This window comes from Enoplosus armatus, chromosome 6, assembly GCF_043641665.1.
Source record: "Enoplosus armatus isolate fEnoArm2 chromosome 6, fEnoArm2.hap1, whole genome shotgun sequence".
Taxonomy (NCBI): Eukaryota; Metazoa; Chordata; class Actinopteri; order Centrarchiformes; family Enoplosidae; genus Enoplosus; species Enoplosus armatus.
The window spans coordinates 25373701-25396954 of NC_092185.1; the positions used below are offsets into that span (position 1 = coordinate 25373701).

The 23254-nt window shown below is 43.7% G+C and overlaps 1 protein-coding gene across 1 annotated transcript in view; it reads left to right on the top strand.

Annotated features, from left to right (window-relative positions):
- The window catches only part of zfpm1 (zinc finger protein, FOG family member 1), an 86413-nt gene that overhangs the window by 24292 nt on the left and 38867 nt on the right, over nucleotides 1-23254 (top strand). Inside the window, exons 2-3 of the mRNA XM_070907855.1 lie at nucleotides 15890-16036; nucleotides 22040-22186. Of these exons, the coding sequence (XP_070763956.1) occupies nucleotides 15890-16036; nucleotides 22040-22186 (294 nt within the window). The remainder of the gene's footprint in view (nucleotides 1-15889; nucleotides 16037-22039; nucleotides 22187-23254) is intronic.

A 23254-nucleotide genomic window follows, 5' to 3' on the forward strand; every position in this document is an offset into this window, starting at 1 on the left:
GAGCCAAAACAGCTGTGTCGGCTTCTGACCCCTATTTGGCAGGCCAAGATGGAAAGTGTCCTTGTTTTCCCTCATGGCCAAAGGGCAAAGAAGTATATATTATATATTGCATATACTACTATACTACACACTTCCACCAAAATTGGTGAAATGTTACCCATATATCCAGACATTGTTGATTTGCACGTATTTAATGAGAGATTTCCTAATTTGCACAATGTATTGATTTAAAAAAACCAAAACAAAACAAAAGAGTCATGATGTAAAAAAAAAAAAAAAAGAGTATTGTATTTGGGTGTATATTAATCTGGCAGAGTTTCATGATGGTATAAAAGGATATTATTATTGATCATTTGTTTTTGTACTCGCTGTAGGGCTGCAACTAACACATTTACAATTATATAAAACCGAGAAAAGCAGCAAATTGTCACATTGGAAAGGCTGGAAATAGTAAAGGTGCGTCATTTCTACCCGTTACATATTTTGTGGCCTGTATCTGACATCACTATTTGTGAGAATTCTATATATCTATATATATAAAAAAAAAAGTTTTCATGTGTGAGTCAAACTCTCCCAGAACATTTGTGAACAAATGCCTATTATACTTGAGTTATGTCATTTGTGAACTGAAGTGAGCTCCTGGTGGAAAATGGGGGCTCCTCTGCTTTTCAAATCCCCAGTGTGAGGATTTTTCTTCCTGCTTTTCTCTGTTGTTATATCATCGTGGGCTAATTATCTTTCATTCCGGACCGTTGCTCCCTTGTTTTTCACCCAGTCATCGAGCACAGGCGCGTCGTTGAACTGATAATGGGAATAATCGTTAGTCGCGGCTTAATCTTGGTATGTGAAGCTCGCTGTCGCGATTTAATGCCGAATTGAACTTTCGCACACTGGCCGACGGCGTTTCAATTTGTCAAGAAAGGTGAGCATTTATATTTATTTTTCTCTCCAAAGTGTGGTGTCTTGATTAGAGATTATTTGAATACTGGATGTCAGCTTTGATAGATTCCTCAAACAAGTGATAGTTGCAGCCCCAGCGTGTGTGTGTGTGTGTGTGTGTGTGTGTGTGTGTGTTAGCGTGTGCGTGTACCTATTTTTGCATGTGTGCTTTTATGAGTGAGGAAAAGAGTATTGCTCTGTGTGCCTGCCTGCCTGTGTGTGTGTGTGTGTGTGATCTTGTCTCTGCACCCTTCCATTTATCATCTTTGACATTTGGCTGTACTCCCCCTCTATCTGACCATCATCTGAGGAAAGCACATTTTTCCCATCAGAAATCCCGTTGTGACTTTTTGCGTTGGAGAGGGGGTGGGGGTGGGGGGGGGCATGTGTGTGTGTGGTGGTGGTGGTGGTGGTGGGGGTGGGGGGGGTCGCTGATACTTCCTTTGGCGAGGCAGAGAGATACATAGATGTAAGCGAGCGCGTCTTTTCTTGGCTCTGCTTCTGTGTGTGTGTGTGTGTGTGTGTGTGTGTTTGTTTTCTCCTCCATCAGTGTGTAAAAGTAATTGTGTATGTCTGGGCTCGGATGCTTGTGCGTGCGTGTGTCTTCGATCAGTAGAGTAGTTATGGATATGTCTTTTGCGCACACACACACACACACACGCACACACGCGCACATTCTTAACATGGATGTTATCTGTGCAGTGAGGGCTCCAGTGATGCCCTGCCTCTTGAAAATACCCCCTTTCTTTGCTGCTGCCAGCCATGTAGTGGGTTATATTTAACCAGCTATCTCCTTTACATCCCCTCTCCATGCTCCACGGGGCTATCGCACCAACACTGCTGCCACCATCTCACTTTTTTTATTTATTTATTTATTTTATTTTAAGCCTTGTGACAGGAGGCGGAGATAACAGATGCAAAGCAAAGTTGTGAGTGGCGCACCCCCCACCCCCACCTCCCCTCTTCTCTATTTCTGCTCTCTCTCCAACAAAAAGACTGCCCCCCCCCCCCCCCCACCATCTTTCCATCTCTCTTTTCCCTTGTTTTTTTTTTTTTGTCTTTTTCGTTGCTTGTCTGTCTCTTTATCTCTATCACTTCTCTGCCCTTTTACCCCCCACCCCCCACCCCTCCTCTCTCTCTCTCTCTCTCGTGGTATTTCTCTTTACTTCTCCGAGAGGGTTTCCTGGTAGAAGCTTCCTCTCTTCTTGGCAGTGGGAGAGGCAGATGTACAGTAGACAGCCGGAGATCACACAGATGGGATTCTGTCGTGTGGAAATGTGAATTTTCTTTTCGGCCTGATCGGTGCTTATTTAAACATCCACCTTTACGCGAGACTTGACTTCAAGTGCAAATCCATCCTAATATAGGAATTATTATTTGATTTTTCAAACGCGAAATGTTGAACTGGTCACAATTCTTTGAAGTCAGGTCACGGTTGAGTTGGGTTTGTGTCTCAAAGACGGGAGTACGAGCTGGGTTCACTCAGGTTGGGTCACAAACACTCATGCCCAGCTCATGTGCATTAAGTCCGGATAAGGTGCTAGGACGTGGTTAGTCTAGCTTAGCATAAAGACCGGATGCAAGGGGAAGCAGTTAAGTTTGTGACGTAGATATATTTATCACCTGTTTACGTGCAAATCCTCTCTCAAAATCGCTCAAATTTGATGTCTGAGGGTCGAAAGCACTCACGGTGGCTCCTCTACTCAGGTGTGTGTCGCTCTTTTTAACAAAAAAACAAAACAAATATGACATTCATTTCGCCTGTTAATTCCAGCACAATGAAAACGCAGACGTTAATGGCGAGGAAGATAAAGCAAATTAGGACATATTTTTAAACTTCTTGAAAGCAGGTACAGCTTTCGGTTGAAGTCACCTGCTGGTGGTATTTAGTTTGATACGTAATATTTGAACCTTTTTTTTTTTTTTTTTTTTTTTTTAATGCTCCCAAAATATCGGGACCAGCGGTGGAAAAGCCACTGAAACATCATTAAGGTCATGTGACACCTCAGCTGTCTTCAGGAAGATTGACAAACAGTAGCGTCGGTTACTTTCACTGTAATTACATCAATTCAAATAGCATCATATCCCTAATAATACAGATGGGTGATACTGACTGAGCCGGATGCCACTAACCCTACTACCTAACACTACTTACTCCAGTCCCCTCTGTGCATAACACACACACACACACACACACACACACACACACACACACACACAGCCCCCAGGGCAGTTCTTGTTGCATTCTCAGTCATGTTTTGGTCTCTGTTTGCTGGAGCTGTTTTCGCTCCCTCCCTCTGTGTGTTTAGTCTCTGGGACCAGCAGAAACATCTGTGTGTGTGTGTGTGTGTGTGTGTGTGTGTGTGTGTGTGTGTGTGTGTGTGTGTCCCTTCTGTGTAGCTGTACAGTTGACATGAGGTTTCAGGGTTGACACTCGGATAAAAAGGCAAAAGCGAAGGCCCTTACTTGAGAGGGCAGTCAGAAGGGGGGGGGGGGGGGGGGGGGGGGGCGAGTTAGCTAAACAAGGGGGAGGAAGAGACGAGTAAGTGAAAAGCGAAATAGCTTGGATAAGCTAAAATACAAAATGTAACAATGCAAAATGTAACACCTCATCAGCTGAAGATCTTTGTTTCCCTTAGTATTGACACAGAGCTGCTTCTTGTCAAAGACGTGGTGTTCCGGGGGGGGGGGGGGCACGTTGGAGGGAGTCTGTCTCTCTCTCTCTCTCTCTCTCTCTCTTTTTCCTCCTGCATACCATTATAATCTCTCATGTGCCTCCCGTTTTTTTTTTTTTTATTCAGGGTTGAGATCAAGGAGAAAGGGATCGCAATCAGGCTTATTATATCACACGCGCACACACACACACAGTCAAACACTGATCCCACTAAAAGTCCAACACACAAATGCACGATAACATGTTGCTAATGGGGCCATACGCTGAGGCCTCTGATCTACCTGGATCTGATCTCTCCTCTAGTTTTTTGTTAGTTTGATGCAGAATACCAACGAATGACACAAGACCTCGTCGTTGCTCGGAAATATGCTGCTCACGGAGGCGTTTCACAAATGACCAGACTTCAGGATCACGGTTGCTCATCGCCATCGTTCATTGATTTTTAGGGGCAAAATATTTTTATTGCACTTTGACATGAACAGAGCGCCGCTCCCACTTCCATGCTGCGCCACATTCCCGCTAATGTACAAACCTTTGAATCAAAATAAGACTGGTCCTCATTCACAGTGCGTCTCCGGGAAGCTAAATATAAATCAAATTGTACCAAAACTTTTTTTTTTTACGGTGAAGCATCGCTGTTATTCAGTGATGTCAGTAATGTCAGCAAAGTTGTATTCATGCTTTCACCGCGCTGCGATGTTTGTGGTGTTTTGCACTCTTTGCGTGTGATTCATTCTAGCCTTTAAATCTGAAATACTTCTGCTCCAGACATTTCACGATGATCATTAACTGTGGGAAGCCAAAATTGTGATCGAGATTGAAATTGGATTCGTTGTGCAGCCCTACCATTGCCTAAGAGGAACGTGTCAAAAGTGGCCTGCAGTTTTGTGACAAGGTTTTGAAATGATAAGATAAATCAAGGAATCCGCAAGAGAACTCTCAGCAGTACGAATAGCCCAATTTTTTTTAAGGTTTTCGTGTACATCATTTTCGTTGAGTCTTGCATGTGGTTGTTGTTGGTTGAAAATCAGAAATGCTTATGGCATTAGAGCTTTATTTACTCACTGCTCTTAACTACACTGCTAAAATGAGCTGAAGAACTAGGAAGAGCTATTGTTCTTCGACACCATTTTGAGGCATAAACACAAGTGCAGTGTGTCAGTTATAAAGCTGTAGTGTGACTTTATCTGTCCGCTCATGAAAAGCTTCCGTAAACCCACAGAGAAGCATAAAATACCTCCAGCTGAAATGAATCTTGAATACATGCAGAATTCGAGTCACTGTATGTGGTTTGTCATCACCGGTCTATCTTTGCACCGTGTGTGTGTGTGTGTATGTGTGTGTGTGTGTGTGTGTGTGTGTGTGTGTGTGTGTGTGTGTGTGTGTGTGTGTGTGTGTGGGGGATATCATAGCGTGAGAGCACTCGTGCCAAAGAGCGTCTGCAGTATAGACCCTGTGAGTGAATCCCATCTATAAATTTCACAGCCAAAAACATGTCGGATACGGGAATGACCTTATTTCACCAAACAGCGTGTGTGTGTGTGTGTGTGTGTGTGTGTGTGTGTGTGTGTTTGTCTGTATGTCGAAGTGTGTGAAACAATTCTTGCTATTTTACTCAAGGCCAAGTCATCTTTATATCAGCGGAAAGGAGCAGAGATATGGAAAGAAACAGTGTGTTTGATATGATTTGAGGATGGAGCGATGATGGTTAGACTTAAGATACTGTATGACCTTGTGTGTGTGTGTGTGTGTGTGTGTGTGTACTATGGTAGTAGTCTACAGAAACCAGTTCTTGGCCTTTCTTTGACCTCTCCATGAAACATGTTGGATATTTTAACTCTTAAATTCTGCAGTATGTGATTACATTATGTTGATAATTCTGTGTGTGTGTGTGTGTGTGTGTGTGTTGGCCTTGCCTGGCTGTTGGGTTTTGGGGTGAGGGTGGCGGTGGTGGGGGGTTGTAGATAGGAAGGGATTCAATAAGTAGTTGAATCAACTCCTCCCCCCCCCCCCCCCCCTGTGGATCTTAGGACGGTGGGAAAGTTCAAATCTGCTGCTATTTTCTATCTTTTATCAGCCGGGCTTATCGGCTGGCTTTCTCGTCTGCATGCCTGGCTTCAATAGTCCAGGGTCTCAGCTCGGGCTGCATGGTAACTGCTCTCTACCCCCCCCTCCCTCCCTCCCTCCAAACTCCTCCCCTCCTTCTCTCTTTTTTTTTCTTCTGAAAAACCACCTGTTCTTACCCCGGTTTTTCTCTGAGATATTTTATCATTACCAGTTCATTAAAAAGAGAATATTTCATATCACCCCTCCAATATGACAGGCTGTGTATATATATATGTGTATATATGTATATATGTGTATATATATATGTGTATATATGTATATATTGAATGAGAATTTCTCAGCCTTGGGTTCGCCACTAAAACTTGATTTGCAGATGGAGTCATAGATATTGTGTTTCATGTATTTAAAACAAGTGAATATGTTTAAGCATGAGTTACATGTGATCCATTTCGAGTTAATGTATATGGGTCTGAACCGTAGACCGTATATAAAGATGGACGACATGACCGCTCCCCCGAAAGTGAAGCCAAAACGTCCCGTTCGCTCCCTGGTGGCCGGCTGCAGTATAGGTCATATATATATAAGCCCCCCTCCCCTCCATGTTAGTGGAAAATCAAAGTATCCACCCCCCAGTCACCACTGTGCAGATTCCCGGAGAGTTTGGCTTCATTTTTGCACAGTGGGAGGAAGTGGAGACACGTCGGCCATCTTTTATATGCGGCCTATGGCCTGAACCAAAAACACGTTGCGCACCGAGTTAGACGTACTTCCCAGTTCCTGGTCGGAACAGATAGTCTGGTACTGGAGCCTGACGCTGTGACGCTATCCAGTCTGAGAAGAGTCTGACAAGCTCCCTGAACACGCAGGTGAATGTGAAACATGGGGAGCCGGTGCATTTTTTTGGTGGCAATAACATAACATGGGGAAACAGAAAAGTGAATTGACCTAATTTATTTATCTGTAATATGAAAGCTGGTAGTTTTTCTTTTTGAGAAATGTGAGTGTGGAAGATACAAACGCACTCCTTCCCCCTTACTGTCTTATCACAATGCACACATGTTCACTTTTCATTCGCTTCTCAGAGGAACATACCACTCATTTTCGCCGCATTTAAACTGTAGACTGCTGCTCCCTTGTGATGTATGTGGGAGTGAGGCGTCCTTGAGGAACATGAAACAGTCTGTCAGGGTGAGTTCCTCTGAAGTGCTGCCAGAGAAGAAACGGTTGTGAAACTAGAATACCAGAGCAAAGACTTGATCCAGCACATCACGAGGTGTCTCCACACTCCGCGTTACACAGGAAATGTGTGAGACGCCTCAGTGATCCATTGATAAATGAAAAGGTGGAAAAGCCCGGTCCTTATTAACCTTTCGGTCGTCTTACTCCGTCATATTGGTCCGTTGATTGCTTCGTCCCTACTTGGACAGCAGTCCTCCATTAATGGGAACTGTGTACAAAGTGCAGCTACTGACATTTCTACCCCAGGACCTACCCCGAATATGCCCCACAAGCGAGGGGGAGGGGCTTTGACAGCAAATTGATGTGTGAAGTTTAGTGGTCTTAAGGTATCTGATCCTTTTGATTATATATGTTCTGTCTCTCTGACTGTGCAGTTAGCTGAATAACAGACTTTCCATAATAAAGAGGAGTGGCCTACCTTTTAGCTAAGGCAATGTGGGGGGGGGGGGGGGCGAAGTTGAGACAGCGAGTTCATTAGGTTTGGGGAGGTTTTTCTGTAACAGCGGTGCTGTTGAGCATTACATTGGTTGTCCTGCAGAAAGCACTGACAAGTATTTTCACCAATAAAATTCGGCCTCACCAACCCGGTATTGGACGGGCTAATCCACCCCACCCCCCCATTTGAATATTATATATATATATATATATATATGAATAATATACATTTGAATTTATGGTATAGCTAGTAAGCATTTTTATTATGAACTGATTTACTGAATGTATTTGGTAATTCGATTAATAACGTGGAATAACATTAAGTATAAACACGACTCAACAGTCCAAATGAAGTCAAAACAACGAATAAATATTCACATCCTCCTGTTTTAAGAATTGTAAAATGTAAATGTAAATACTCCAAACGTGTGTTGAGCTGATCCCCAAACAGATTTCCTCCTGTTTGAGCAACGCTTGATAAAACCTCCAGTGCCCAGCTGTTTTCGGGAATGACCGAACCATTTTGAGAAAATTAAAGAATCATAGAAACATTGTAGATATAATCATATAGAACCCACTTTCCATACCTCCAGAACCTTTTGGCAAAGGTGTGTGTGTGTGTGTGTGTTCAGCGGCCTGTCCGCGGGGGCCGCAGCTGTGACACGGCAGGACTGCTATCAGAACTGAAGCTACACGGTGTTCCAACATGGAAAGCAGCAGCGGGGAGATTTATTTCAGTGGACGGGCCGGTGAATAGTCCTCCTGAGATGCGCTGGCCTATCAGATAGGCCCGCTGTGAAGAGGCTGCTGATCCTCTCCTCCAGGGCTAGCTTTTCTCTCCAGGAGGCATGAAGGATACCCCCCCCCCCCCCCCCCCCCCCCGCCACTGGACCATCCATCACAGCCAGCGCTGATGCAAGGCACTGTGGGTATCTGTGGCGCTATAGGGGCAGTATCGCTGCTATCTCCCTACCTGCCCTCTTTATGCCCAAGAAGCGAATGTCTCCCCCTCCTCCTCCTCCGAGGGAAACGAATTGTTACCCCCGCATTACACTCCATTCCTCCATCTGCTGGCCAGCTTTATTGCTGTCTGTCTCTCTCCTTCACTCCTGTCTCTATGTCTCTCTCTCCCAAGGTTCAGGCAGTGTCCCAACCCGCCGTCTCCCCAGGACCTTTATCAGGGAGACAGCTCTGCTCATTAAGGAGTTAATTTTCTCACTCCTATCTCTGATTAGTATAGTCAACCTAAAGCACAGTGAATTCTTTAAATTTTCTTCCTTGTTATCAAAAAGGGAGAGGGAGAGAAAAAAAAAGATGGGAATATGGGGGGATATTTAATCGGTTAAGTAGCCTAGTCTTCCTGGGGAACTGGATTTCTCTCTCTCCCTCTCTCTCTTTTTTTTTTTTTTTTTTTTCTCTTCCCAGCAATGTAAAGAAATCTCGCTGAAAGCCAGCCCAGCTCAGTAATTCAGTTTTGAAAGCATGAGGATGGAGGGAAGGGGAAGGAGGGAGGTGGTGGTGGTGGTGGTGGTGGTGGCGGCGGCGGCGGCGGCGGCGGGAGAGGGAGGGAAGAGAGAAGGAGAGAAAAAAAACGACTTGATGAAATTCCGCTATCAGCTCCGAACCAATATGCAAAATATCTCGCTGGAAATCAAATAGCTATTATGTTTTCATTTCCACGTCGGCGTATTTGCTTAATGAAGAGGAGACAGATCAGACCGGCAGAGAGAGTCTGCAGGAGCCGATAACCGCCAACGGCTTCCAGCTATCCGCACAGAGTGACGCTCCCAGTCACTACGCTTTTTCACCGAGAAAGGAAGGAAAAAAAAAAAAGAAAGGGGATGGAGAGGGGAGAGAGAGAGAGAGAGAGAGAGAGAGAGAGAGCGAGAGAGAGAGAGAGAGAGAGAGAGATATTGAAAGGGGATGGAGAACAAGAAAGAGGTGGTGGTGGTGGTGGTGGTGGTGGTTGTGGGGGGATAAGAGGGGATGAGGAATGGAGAGATACTGACAGAAAGAGAGGAGGAAGCGCCAACATAAAGGAGAGACTGCAGGTTGGAATGGAGAGAGAAACTTGAGGCCTTTAAACGTCTTATTTACAATTTAATCAATTTAAGAATTTGACGTGAGAAGTAACTTTTAAAAGGTGTTAAATATGTTGCAGCTGTGTTGGTATGTAATGTCTAGCTTCCCATATCAATCCTATAAAAAAAAAAAATATATATATATATATATATATATATATGTTGACATTGTGCTCATGCAGTTTCGGGCCTTTAATGCTCGGTGTCCTGCTGCGTTCAAGTGCATCAGCTCACTCATTTATCACTGCAGTATTATCAGCCCTTACAGTATGTATTTCATCGATGGCTGTGATGGGACATTTTTCCATCTTGCTTTTTTCCCCCAGTAGCCAATTTGTTGACATCCAAATAATAATTTTTCACTTATAGGAAAATGATATGAGTATGGTGTGGTCCAACTTCTGCTCTGTCAACGCTGTCTTATTAGAATCAATTCAAGTGGGTCTTTGAAATGTCAGTTCCCAAGGTGACGTCTTCAACTTGCTCGCATTCACAGGTAATAAGACAAAGACAAGACGCAAATTCTCACAATTGAGAGACCGGGACAATGTAATGTTTGACATTTTTGCTTGAAAAATGACCTTAAAGCTACGGCGGGCAATGTTATTGAATTGTAATTTCGGTCGAAATAACTAATCTTGACCATTGCATGTCACTAACAATATCTAATTGAAGGGCTCCTTTAAAAAAATGTGTGTGTGTGTGTGTGATAACCCCCGTCCCTTTTTGTATTTAGTCTGGACCAGGCCTGAATCAAACAACCAATCAGGGTTAGCCAGCGCGTACCCGGCCAATCGCATTTGGACTCTGTACAAACGAGGGCGTTTCTACAGAAGGTTCCACCTTGAACGTGAATCAGAGCGGTTGGGAGAGAGGAATCAAAACACAGAACCCCCTGATTACCCTGATTGGATGTTTGATTCAGACCAGGTCCAGTTTTTTTTTTTTTTTTTGTAAAAGACCATATACAATTAGATATTGTTAGTGACATGCAATGGACACAATTAGTTATTATTAGTGTAATTCTCTGTAGCTCAACGAATCGATTGATCGACGAATTACTTCGGCTATGATACGAAATCGGACCTTCAAGCTCAGTTGTTGTAGTTCCTACGAAAGTTGACTTAGAGGTATTCCGTACCACACACTCTGTGGCACTCCCCCGGTCAATCGCTTATTATTCTAAAACGCATTGTTGGTCTCCTCGGCTCTTCTCATCGGCTGAGGCGTGTTCACACCTATTTAGGAATACCTGATATGCTTAACAACCTCCTTACGTAGCAACTGAAAGTGCAGCTCATCATCAGTGTCATTAGTGATATTAGTATTGCTATTGCTAGCAGGAGGAGTTGTAGCCGTGGCACTATCCCATTTCCTGCTCGTTCGAAGTACAGTGCAAAGTGGAAACAATGTTGAATAAACTTTTGTTCTTTTTTTTTTTTTTTTTTTTTTTTTTTTTTAAACCAGGCCATAAGCTTTTGCAGTATAATTCTAAGTTTCCACATATTACCCCATAATATTGCGCTACTGGTGAAACAATCACCAGGCCCGGCTGGTCTACTGTAGGTCAAATCTTTCCATCACCGCGATATAGCGCTTCAACTAGTAGTTGATTCATTTATTAACAGAAAAACGCCTGAAGAACTATTTTGACCGTTGATTCTGTCCATTTTCTATCACTGCAAATCAAATAGCTGTGAGTGTCGACTGTTGCTCGGAGAAAGCCGTGTAAAATCGGCTCAATCTGGGGTTCCTAAAAAAAAGTTCAGATGCCTGAATGACCGGCAACCATTATGTGTAACCTATCGCACCCCCCCCCCCCCCTCCCCCATCGCAATCTGGGAACTTCATCATCATCATCATCATCATCACATTAGATGTGAAGATGATGCGGGACGGTCAATAAGTCCCGGGGATTTCAGATCTGTCGGAGGGGAAAAAAAAAAAAGAAAAAAAGAAAATCCATGGCTTTTGCTTGAGTTTGTCATCCCCGGAGTAATCAATGGGGGGCCGTTAGCAGCTCAGATCCTGAAAGCTGAGGAGAAGAAGCTGATTTTTATTGAAGCGGAATATAACAGGTCGATATCACGTGCGGATGGTCCCTCTTGCGTGAGGGTGGATGGGAGGGATGGGAGGGGTGGGCGGCCATGGAGCTGCGATAAGAGCCAATGTAACGTTGCGGGGGGGCGGGGGGGGGGGGTGTTCAAAGTGCAAAGTTGATTAAAAGTATTTCCCTCTGTGGTGGGTAATTCTCTTCACTTCTGATCAATAAGTGGCGCCTCTCCAGCGCGCGACTCCGTGTCAGGTGCCTCCGTTTTCTCTCTCGAGAGCTCGCACATCCCTTCCTCTCCTCCCCATTCTCTCCTCCTTTTCTCTCTCTAAATATCATTTAATGTGTCTCTTCACAAGTCTGTGATTTTCTGATACAAGAGTGCCTCTCCCCCCCCCCCTCTCTCTCTCTCCCTTTGCTTCTCTTGCCTTCAGATCTAATGTGTGTGTGTGTGTTTTTTTTGTGTGCGGTGGGTTATTAGCGTGAGAGCGGCGAGGCTCTTGCGTCTGTTTAATCAGGCTGGTTGAGCACGCAGGGTTTTTGATGTGTGTTGTCTCTGTGTTTAATCAGCGAGCTCCTTGCTGCAGGTTTGATGTGGACGGAGAGTTAATAAAGCAGTATCTTGGGCGCCTTCATCAGCTGCAGCACTTTGTTCTGCCTCTCCTCGTGCCTCCCGAGACAGACAGCTGCAGCCGCTGCGGCGCTGGAGCTCAAGTGGTCCCGCACTACCCAGCGTCTGTCTCGGTCTCCTCTTGGTGGTGGACTGGAATTTTCCTCAGTCAACACAAGACCACTCCTCTATCATTTTGTCCCTAATTCAAGCTGCGTTTGCCTGAAATACCTTAATAATGTCTTTTGCAAACATGTTATGGTGTTTGGCCTCTCCTAGGCCGGGGTATCGATCCTCAATACTTATTGAATACCTGTCCACTGGGGCTGCGACTAACAATCCCTTTCATGCCTCGAATAACTGATTCATGAAAACGGCGAAAAGTCACAACCATCGCAATGTGACTTAACGGCCGAGTCAGTCTGCTTGTTCTGTCCGATCAAAAAGTCAAAAATGTAAGATGTTCAGTTCGTCATCACAGGAGACGAAGAAAACCAGCAAATCCTTACAACTGCGAAGCTGGAACTAGAGAATATTTGGCATTTTAGGATTAAAAATGATTGTGGATGGACTAATCCCATTAATAGAGAATATTTGTTTCCGCTCCAGTTGATTGACACCTAACAGAAGTCTGCATTTGAACTTTTGCACTTTAGTATTGAAAACTCTCAGGTTTTGAAAGTTTCAGATCAGATTTATTGCCTTGTTTACCCCCTTATTTAATCACACTGTCCCTAATCTAAAATCAGGAATTTTTTTTTTTAAACACCAACCTTTCGAGCAGTTTGTCATACTTTTTGTTTTATATTCCTCAATTTTTCCGATTTTTGCAAGATTTCAAATGACACGCAGCCCGAGTTTCATTTCAATTGAACCTATTTGGGATTGTTAACTGTTGTTCAGACAAAATCATCGAACTGAAGAAACTACAGCCGCAACGATTACTCGATGAATCGATTATTTGATTGAAAGAAAAATTAGTTGCCAACAAATTTGATAATCAATAAATCATTTCAGTCATTTTACAAGCAAAAAAAATGTCAAAACGTTTGCTTGATTCCAGCTTCTTCAATGTGAGGATTTTTTGCTGCTTTTCTTTGTCATTTGTGACAGTAAAAGCAGAGTCTTTGGGTTTCGGACTGTTGGTTGGACGCGATCTTGGTTTTAAATCTCTTTTAGTCCAGTTGATCTTGAGCACAGCTCCGCTATTTACTCCTTTTTAAACTCCCAGAAGCCATTTTTTTGTCAGTTGCAAAGGAGCAAGTCTTGTTACATAAACCTCTCTCAAGCAATCCAAAATGAATTTGTTGATTCGCACTGTTTACAAGTTCTCCTATCTATGACTGTGTAAAGGTCTGCACATCATAGAGAACATTCACCAAGAACAAGAGCCCTTCTCTGTCCAGCAACTGATTTTTTCTTTCAACATTTCACAAGTTTTGCTCACCCGAGAACCCTAAGAAACCCTAAGAAATATGAATAGATTAAAGCTTCAGGCTTTTTTTTTTATATATATATATATGAAAAAAAGATCCTCCTTCTTTAGTTCACAACCTAGAAAGTTCAGTGGTGCTGCTGGATAAGTCTAAACTTAATTGATGTCCCTCCTTCTGTACAGAGATACACATGTGGGCTATGTCTTTTCTTTATTATTTCTCCATCTCTTAAATGAGTTCAGTCCAATTTTCCTGTGGATATCACGCCATAACAATTAACAAGGCTTTTACTTTTAGACTGGCAAATGAAGCCGAATGTTCTGCACTTATCACACATGGCCCAGCTATCCTTTCTGCCAGCTATCCGAGACAGGAAGAGAGGGAGAAAGAGAGAATATTTCTCCTTGGATAAAAGTGGAGGAGAAAGTGGAGCTGAAACTTTTTTCCACGCCATTTGATGTCTGAAAGCAGTGATGCAGTGATTGATTCATTAAACCAGAGCTGTAATGAGGAAAGAAATCATGATTCAAACTTACATTTTAAACAGGAAATATAATTGGAATTTTATACAGAGAAGTCCCTTTGTACAATTATGATTAAAGGAAAATTAATTGTATGAAAATGTCCTCATAGATACTGAAAATTAGATCTCGCAAAAGCTCAGGCGACGTAATTCAAAAATATTGTGTACAGGATCGATCTTTTTTTCTTCCTCCTCTATTCTTAAAAAAAAAAAAAAAATAATAAAAAATTTAAAGGTCCAAATCTAGCAGTGTTCATTTTATCTGAAATTAGAGTGAACCATGCAGGCGTGGAAGTTGAAATTAGCCTAAAGATGTTTCATTTACAAAGACAGAAACACTTTGTCAGCCGGCGATTGTTTCCAAGCATTATCTCTGCCTGCTTTTAATTGCTTTGGAAGTGAAATTAACAGAATTAGAAAAATTGCCTCTCCCTTTTTTCTACAAGCTTCTTCATTCATGGGTATTGTTGTGTGCTTTGTATAGATTATAGACTCCTTTTGTTCCAGTATTGTAAATATATACGCCCCCAGTCACGGCTTTAGCTCCGAAACAATCCCTCTGTTCGTTCGACGCAACCTAATGAAAATTAATTTACAACCTTTCTGGATAGAGAGGGGAGGGGAGGGGGGGGGGGGGGGCGGGGAGGAGAATGGCGGGAAAATGAGGAGGGGAAAAAAAAAAAAGTCCTGGTTTTCTCTCTGTGTTAATTTCACTCTGATTCAGTTATTCAAAAACAATGTGCCCACCCTCCTTGACTTTCCACGACATCATCATCATTTATGTGCGCGCGCGAGTTGTTTTCTCCCTCGGCTGTCGGCAGCATATTAACCGTTTCTGCTTCATTCTAGCGCTCCCTTAATCCTCTTAAATGAAATTGTTACCCTGAATGAATAACTCTGTCGTGGTATTGTCTCGGGAGCCGGGAGTGAAGCATGTCATCCGATGATCAGATGAACGTAATAGAAACCGCCCCTTTTTTCAGAATCATCATGTTTTGAAACGCTAATAACTGTAACTCTAAGTCTACAGACACAGGAAAGGAAAAAAACCCCAACAAATATGGCCGTGCGTTTCAAGGTTCAGAGCTCTTAATGTACCATTAAAGCAGCCCGCTGTATCCATCTTATAGAAGGGAGTATTATTAATGAAGCAATTTAAAAAAAAAAAAAAAAAAAAGTCACATTAAATCCATATTAACTGAGATTCTTTTTTTTTTGGATGTAATCTTCAAACAGGCTAAAATAGATCAAAAGTACTGTATAATTACTATGGTCAGCAGGGATTATGAAACTGTAATTGATACAGATCAGCCCTGCACTAATCACTCTTTTAGCTACATTTTTAGGTATACTGTAATTTGGCTTTAAGGTCCCCCTTGGCTTCTTGCTATTAATCTTTTGGATTAGACCGTTCAGCGTGTCCAATTCTTGAAACCGTTTTTTGAATGAGTCCAGTCAAAAAAAAAAAAAAAAAAAAAAATGGATCAGTGTGTTTAGGGCATTTTTTTTCCCCCTCCCTACCACAGCACATACAATCATAAGTAGCTTGTTTAACAATCTCACTTCCTTTTTATTTTTCACCTCTCCTGCACCGGTCCGTTTAGACTTGAGGCCCATGGGAAGACAATTAAACTCAAATCCTTTTTCCTCCTGCAGACCTAGAGTTCTGTGCTTGATGGAGCTTTCGGTGATATTATTCATGTGCATTGTTTGTCGAGACCTGATATAATTGGTATATTTAAACAAAAAACTTTGTTCAATTCTTCAGATGTTACAGCAGGAAGCCGAGTACAGTGGATTCCGGTTGTTCATTTTCCCTCCTCTCGCCTCTGCAGGTTCACTCTGTGATCTCGACGGTGGTGAGGAGAACACGCCGGACAACCTCAGCCTATCGGGAGAGGAGGGGGGAGCCTCGGACCCGGACGATTCAGCAGAGGGCGACAGCTCCAGCCCTCCGCCGTACACGTCGCTGTACAACGAAGGTGAAAAGAGGGAGAAAGCCAGATATAGGATTCAAGCAGATGATGTTAACGCGAGAATCAATTTTAAAAAAAGAAGCTGAAGAGTGAACAAGCAGCAGCAACAGTTATAACTGTTCCTGAGCTTGATTGTAGATGTACCGTCTATTGAATTTAAAGATTGACAGTGCTTCTCATAAAGACTTTGAAGCTCTAAAATGGGTCCAGCAAAAAAAAAAAAAAAAGATACCTGCTGTTAAAATGTGACTGCTGTCCAAAACTCATGGGCCCTGTTTACACCTGGTATTAACATCCGTGTTGGGTGACCTGATCACAGCTCTAAATACGAAGAAGCATTGAGATCCGATCGCTCAGACCACATTCGGAGGTGGTCTGGCCACATTCATTTAGCGGTGTGTACGCGAATGCGAATCCTGGGCCACGGGAAGGACGGCCCGCTCACCTGACATCCTCTGCATAAGCGGGAGAACGCACTCACTCGCTCATTAAAGAAGAAGAAGAAGAAGAAGCTGCAACGACAGGCAAAATAGAAGTTTCCTGATGGACAGACGGCTTTACTTGTTGTTAAGTAACCGCTAACTGTAGGTACTGTTAGCTAGTTAGCTCAGTTAGCCATGCAGCTAGCACTCCGCTGCCCGGACCGTGAGCTCGGAGCACCGGGGGAGTGTTGGTGTTTTCGCACCGCTAGCGCCCGGAGCTTTGGGCTGCCCGAGAGAAGGAGGTTTAATAAAGCTTTATTTAAGCTTTACAGCTAGTAGACTAACCGAGCTAATTAGCGAATGGCAGCTACAGTTAGCGGTTACTTTAGCAACAAGTAAAGCTATCAGTCCATCAGGAGGGAAAACCCGAAAAACATTTTCTCCGTAAAATGATGGAGTTTCACCAAAATCGGTGAATAAAGTTGCGTGTTTTCGTACAGTCATCAGCGAGGCCCAGTCCCCAGAAACACTCAGCTCCAGCAGCGTCTATCGTTTTTTTTCCCCAACTTACTTGTTGTTGTATTCGTTTGCGGTCTGATAAACAGGAAGTTCCTCAAATTCAGGTGAAGGCAGCGCATTTGGTCTTTACAAATGGAACCGATGTACAAATGTACATTTGCATGTAGAGCGGGGAAGTGAGACCCGACCACAAGTGGTCACCGGAGACGCACGTGGAGGCGCGCGTTAATACCCAAACCAAATATAAAACAGCAAATATTCATATCTGACCAGCTGGATCCAGTGAAGTTTTGGCATCAAAGTCATGACACACAAGTTGAATGAAGTGTGTTAATACAAAGCTCGGTTAGCGACTAAGAGCTCAAATAGTCACCACGTCGCCAAGCCTATTTTGCAAAGGACACAAATTAACTTTTGCTCACGCTCATTCTTTTACAATATGATCAGATAAACTGAAAAAAAAGGTTTCGCCACCCGTCTAGTTAACAGGCAGTTTATTAGCGGTTATTACCAGATTTATGTCCTCATCACACGACTTGGAAGTTTTTCCTTCGTCGAGCGATGTCCGCCCTGTTATCTGCCAGGAGGCCGTTAACGCCACCCAGCGACAACTCGAAAAAGACCGAAGAACCATTACGAGGTTTGCCGCTGTCCAGATGTATCACTCTTTTTTTTTTATTTTATTTTTTATTTATTTATTTTTTATCTCTATTGTGTCTAAATGAATAAAAAGAAATAATAATAATTCTCCGGGTTCAATCTTGGCTCCGGTGAATCTAACCCCTCATGCACCTCTTATCCCGAGCCACCCTTGCAAGGTGTGATAGCAGAGTTTCCATTCATATTCTTTTGACTTATTCAAGATTTCACTAGCTGTGTTTTTTTTTTTTTTTAATCTCAAAAATTCCTGCTCTTGTGAAATTTTGGGGCTGGGAGTGATAAGCGTCTGTTGGTTGGCTTGGTTTGATAAACCCATGGAAATTCTGTCAGGTGCTAATCGAGACGAGATTAGAGATTAGCTAGGTGTGTGTGTGTGTGTGCGCGTGTGTGTGTGTGTGTGTGTGTGTGAGGTGAGAAGTGGGTTACGTGTGTATTAGATTGTATAAGAAGAAGAAGATGGGAGAACAGAGGAGGCTGCACATTTGAGCAAGTTTGTCTGTCGATAGCAAACTGACTTGGCGTCTTTGTTTCTTTATTTGTGTCGCCGCCCCCCCCCCACCTCCACACACACACACACACACACACACACACACACGCCTCCCCATCCCACTGTTGATTTACTCCTCTCTCTCTTCTCTGGGGTTCCTCAGTTGCCCGGCGCTGCCATTATCAGTTCTCTGTAAATCAGCCATGTTTGACGAACCTGCTCTTTCAACCTGGGATCAATACCAGGTCTTTATCTGGTCAGCGCTGGCTAATAAAGGCAAGGCCTTATCCACCATCAGAGAGAGAGAGAGAGAGAGAGAGAGAGAGAGAGAGAGAGAGAGGTGATAACCGCCCTGATAACTTTAGCAAGAAAAACACATTCTACCAGTAACAGGACCAGGCACTCTCTTTCTCTCCATCACACCCTCCTCCTCCTCCTCCTCCTCCTCAACCTGACAGAGGGAGCCAGTATATTAATGCTGATACAACGGATCCACACACACACACACACATGCCACATACACACAACTTTATTGAGGAAGACATGAAGCATCTGTTCAGTCTCTCTCTCTCTCTCTCTCTCTCTCTCTGTTGTGGTGGGGTTTTTTTCCCTCCCCTCTCTCTTCTCAGAATTGCTGTACAGTTGCAGCGAGAAACAAGTGAAGGTCCCTTTTTTTTTTTTTTTTTTTTTTTACAAGGCAATCGTACTCATACATCACAGGAAACCTGATAAAAATCCACTTCTGGGGCTGATTAGTCAGTATGTCACCTCCTTTTGACCTCTAATTGTCGTGCCCTTTTTTGGACCAATCAGGATGGTTTTTGTAAGCTTCCAGCTTTTTTTTTGCTTTTTTTTTTTTTTGTCTGTACACATGCAATAGTTCCGATGTGATTGGTTGATTCGTCAAACAGACAATTGCGATAATAGAGCGATTGTTTCAATAATCATTTCAGCTCCTCCGACGTGAGAATTTGTGGCTTTTCGCTGTTTCAGGTCATTCGAAATGAAATAGGTTTGTTTTTGGACTGCTGTTTGGAACAAAATGGGTAACAGAGTGCCACAGGAATGAGTCCTAAAACCTAAAAAAAAACCAAAAACGTATTGTACAGATTCTCCCTGACAAGAAACACGAAGCCCCTTTCCGGACATGGAATACGCAACATCGCCGACTTTCGCCTGTCTGTTGACATGGTGGCTTTCTTGTCATTCATGCGGTGGTGCTCCTTACAGCTTGACGGGACATTGAGGGAAACAGCTGCATGCTTGCATCATATTCTCATGATGGAGAGAGAGAGAGAGAGAGAGAGAGAGCACAGCGGTGAATTATAAAAATGTTATAACAGCGAGGAAGAAGACGCTTCTCTGTTCTCTCACAGGCTGCATCACTGGTGCATTTTAAAACCTCTTTTCGCCGCCGGAGCCTTGACTAAGGCCGTTTCTTCTCACAAGTAAACCCACAGTAAAAACAACCATATTGGCCTATTTCAGCTCCATTACCAACATTGCTAATAGGCGCAATAGGTGCGCTTCATTTGTTTTTTATCAATACACATGAATAACTTGTGCTTTACTTGTGCTTTATGTGTAACCCGAAGAGCATTTTAAGCTCCTACTTATTTCTCTTCAGGCTTACTGTATGCAGTCTCCATGCCGCCAAAATTGACCGACGTGGAGACTGTAGTGGATAGATCTATGAAATATGAGGGAACAGATGCGTAAAGAAAAGATGCAAAAGACAAAAAAAAAAAAAAGGCTTCTTTTAAAATCAGAAACGTGCAGAGGGTTGTAGAAGTTAGGAGGCGAGATTGTTGGGTGACTTTGCCCTGCAGATGTGACAGGGGAAGTTCAGCTTATCAGATTGATGGAGACTGTCTCGCTATAGGGGGGTGGGGTGGGGTGGGAGAGGGGTGCGAGGGGGGAGGCAGAAAAGTGTCTGTCGACTCCTCCTGATACCTGCCTCCCTGTCTGAGATGATATGGGAGATAATATTGATAATATTAAACGCAATAACTGTGTCTCTAGCTCTCCTCCCTTGCCTCAGCCCCTGCAGGATAAAATCAATGTGCCATTCAATGTGATTTATAGCTGAAAATAATGGCACTATTTAGGCAGGGGGAGGTGTGTGTGTGTGTGTGTGTGTGTGTGTGCGTGGAGATCTGCCTGCCTGTGTGTACAGTATGCCGTTGTGTATGAGTGTTTGCGTGTGGAAAGGTGGACGTGACGCCAAGATGGATGGTGTGTGTGTGTGTGTATGTGTGCATCTCCCTTCTCTTTGTGTGTGTGTGTGTGTGTGTTGATTTATTTGACGATGCAGATCCAATCTCCCAACTGTTACATTAATAACAGAGGAGTGTGAGGGTGTCACGTGGTAGCGGGGGCGTTCATGGCTGGTATCGATTGGGCGCTATCGCTGTTTATCGGAGCGGGAATGCAAGGGTAAACACAGGCTTTGTGCAGGCAGCCGGGGTGTTTATCGGGATTGGGGCCGAAGACTGGGTGAGGGTTTTTTTTTTTTTTTTTTTTTTTTTGTGGAGGGGAGAGCACAAAATGGGAGCCCGGAAGGAGGAAGTGGAGAGAAGGGCAAAAGTTAGGAGGGCGGGGGTTCCGGGAAAAAGGACAAAAGTGGATGAACTGCTTTTTAAATGAAGAGGGTTATAAGGAGAATGACCAACATTTCACTTTGTGGTCATTTCCAAAAAAATAATCCATGTATCACGCACAAGTATACAAGACTGACCTACCTACAGAACCTTTAAAGCTTAGTATCCACATTACCAACACATGTGTTGATACTCATTTGTTTCCATAAACACAAACATGGATCCTAAATATATATATATATATGTAATTTTAGAGAATTCCGACTAAGATATGTACAGAGCACAGCGCTGTACAGTTCACGGTTACGTTTAATCGTGAAATCTGCACACTAGCAAATAATGTAATTAATTGATTTACACGAGAACATATAGAAACACTTTTTTATTTTTGGTTGTTGTTTTAAATGCTTCCCTCATACGTCAACAGAAATGTCTGCCTTAAAAGATTTGGGCGATTTTGTTTTGTTGTAACCACAGTGACGATCATTAGTGAGATTAATAGTGACATGTTTGTGATCCGTCTCCATGCAGTCAGCTTTTGAGTCACCCTAACCCTTGGCCCGATGATGATGCAAGACCAGAGAACAAGGAGAGAGAGAGAGAGAGAGAGAGAGAGAGATCTCCAGCTCAGATAGCCGGAGGTGCTGTGATGTAACTATTAATCTAATCTAACTCATCGTGAGTCCTGCTAATAGGGAGAGACCCAGCAGTGTGATGAACCGGCTGATAACCGGCAGCACAGGCAAAGTTCAGGGTTCACATACAGAATATGCACACTGGATAAACACAGCAACACACACACACACACACACACACACACACACAGATGCCTTTTGATCAGCGAGCAGGAGGCTCTGCAATCAACTTGATCAATTGCAAGGATATCAATGCTGATTAGAGGAACACAGGCGGCCTCGGCCTCGGCCTCTGCCGAAGGTGACAGGCCCGAGGGGGGGGGGGGGGGAGAAAGCAAATGACAAACTGGTGGAAGACAGATGGAACGAGCCCCCAGAACCTAAAGGTAGAGAGTGAAGGCTGTTGCTGATGAGTCCTTTTGATTCTCCAGAGTTGCAGTGAGAATCAAAGGGACCATCTCTGGCGTAGGTGTTGTGTTACACAGCCCAGGGAGTCATTTCACCGCTGCCTTTGATCAACAGACAGGAACAGCCACTGCCCAGACGCACACACACACACACACACACACACACACACACACACACACACACAGAGGTCCCAGTCGGTGTGGGTGACACTGAAGGGCTTCACATTGAACGTATGTTTTTTTTTTATAATGCGGCCGTCGTGTGTGTTGTGTATCCAGAACCCCGGACGCAGGACTCTCGGGGAGGCCCCGACGATGAAGACGAGGACGGGGAGGAGCGAGGTTCGGCGGCACGCAGCGGCGGGGAAGAGGAAGAGGAAGGGGAGGAAGAGGAGGAGGAGGCGGCATCGCGGTGGAGGGGTCCAGGTGAGTGTGCGCTCGCAAGGGGTCCCCCCCGTACAAGCCGGTAAATGTCATCCGGTATTTGGAAGTAACCGAAACAAAGAAGCAAAGTGAAAGTGAACCGTGAACTTTCAATATTTGCTTTTACCCCCAAGATTGTGAAAACGCGTAGTTCTTCGTACCTGTTCGGCCCGCACTGATGACGACATCACGAGGTGTTCTCGCGTTCGCCGTTAACCGAATGGAAGCGAAATGTGCTGTAAAACTAATAGTAATTGTTCAGAAGGACATTCCTAGGGTAAAAGGGACCTCACAGAGGGGCTTGTATTGTATTCCTGAGGAGGAGGGCTGCCTCTTCGGAAATAAAAAGCCCACTATTGTTAGTGATGGTTACACTTTTTTTGAAATGTAACACTCGTCTTCCCGTCACAGGTCGGAACACTGATGTTCTGCAAAACTCCAAATGACATTTTTAATCTATTTACTTCTAAAATATTTGTGCGTGGAAACCGGTACGGTTACGATACGGCAAGTAAAAATGTAAGAATCAAGGACAGAAACACCAAAAACAAAACAAAAAAACACCCCAACCGCCACGCCCTTTACTTTCCAAGTGCTGCAACTGGGAAAAGAGCACTGAATATTGGCATTAAATGTAAGTTACCCAGACAACACGCCGTGATTTCAAATCGTAATATGCTCTCAAGTGTGTGTGTGTGTGTGTATCTGTGATGTCTCTGTCTGTTGTGTTCTGTCCTGAACATGAGACGTGAATGTGTGTGTGTGTGTGTTGGGGGGGGGGGGGTGTATTCAAGTCGTAACAAAAACACACACACACGGCTAAGAGGAGATAACAAGTAAATCGCCATAATTTTATTATTTATTTCCTCTCTTATCAAGCGTTGTTTGGTTATTTATTTTTCTCTGTCTGTTGTCTTCAATGAGTTAAACAATGCAAGAAGATTACCGCACTATCTCACTATTATTTCCTTTTCAAGCAGCACACGTTTTATGTATGTCTGCGCATGTGTGTCTGTGCAGCAAGTGTGTGTGTGTGTGTGTGTGTGTGTGTTTTAATTCCTCTGGTAGGGA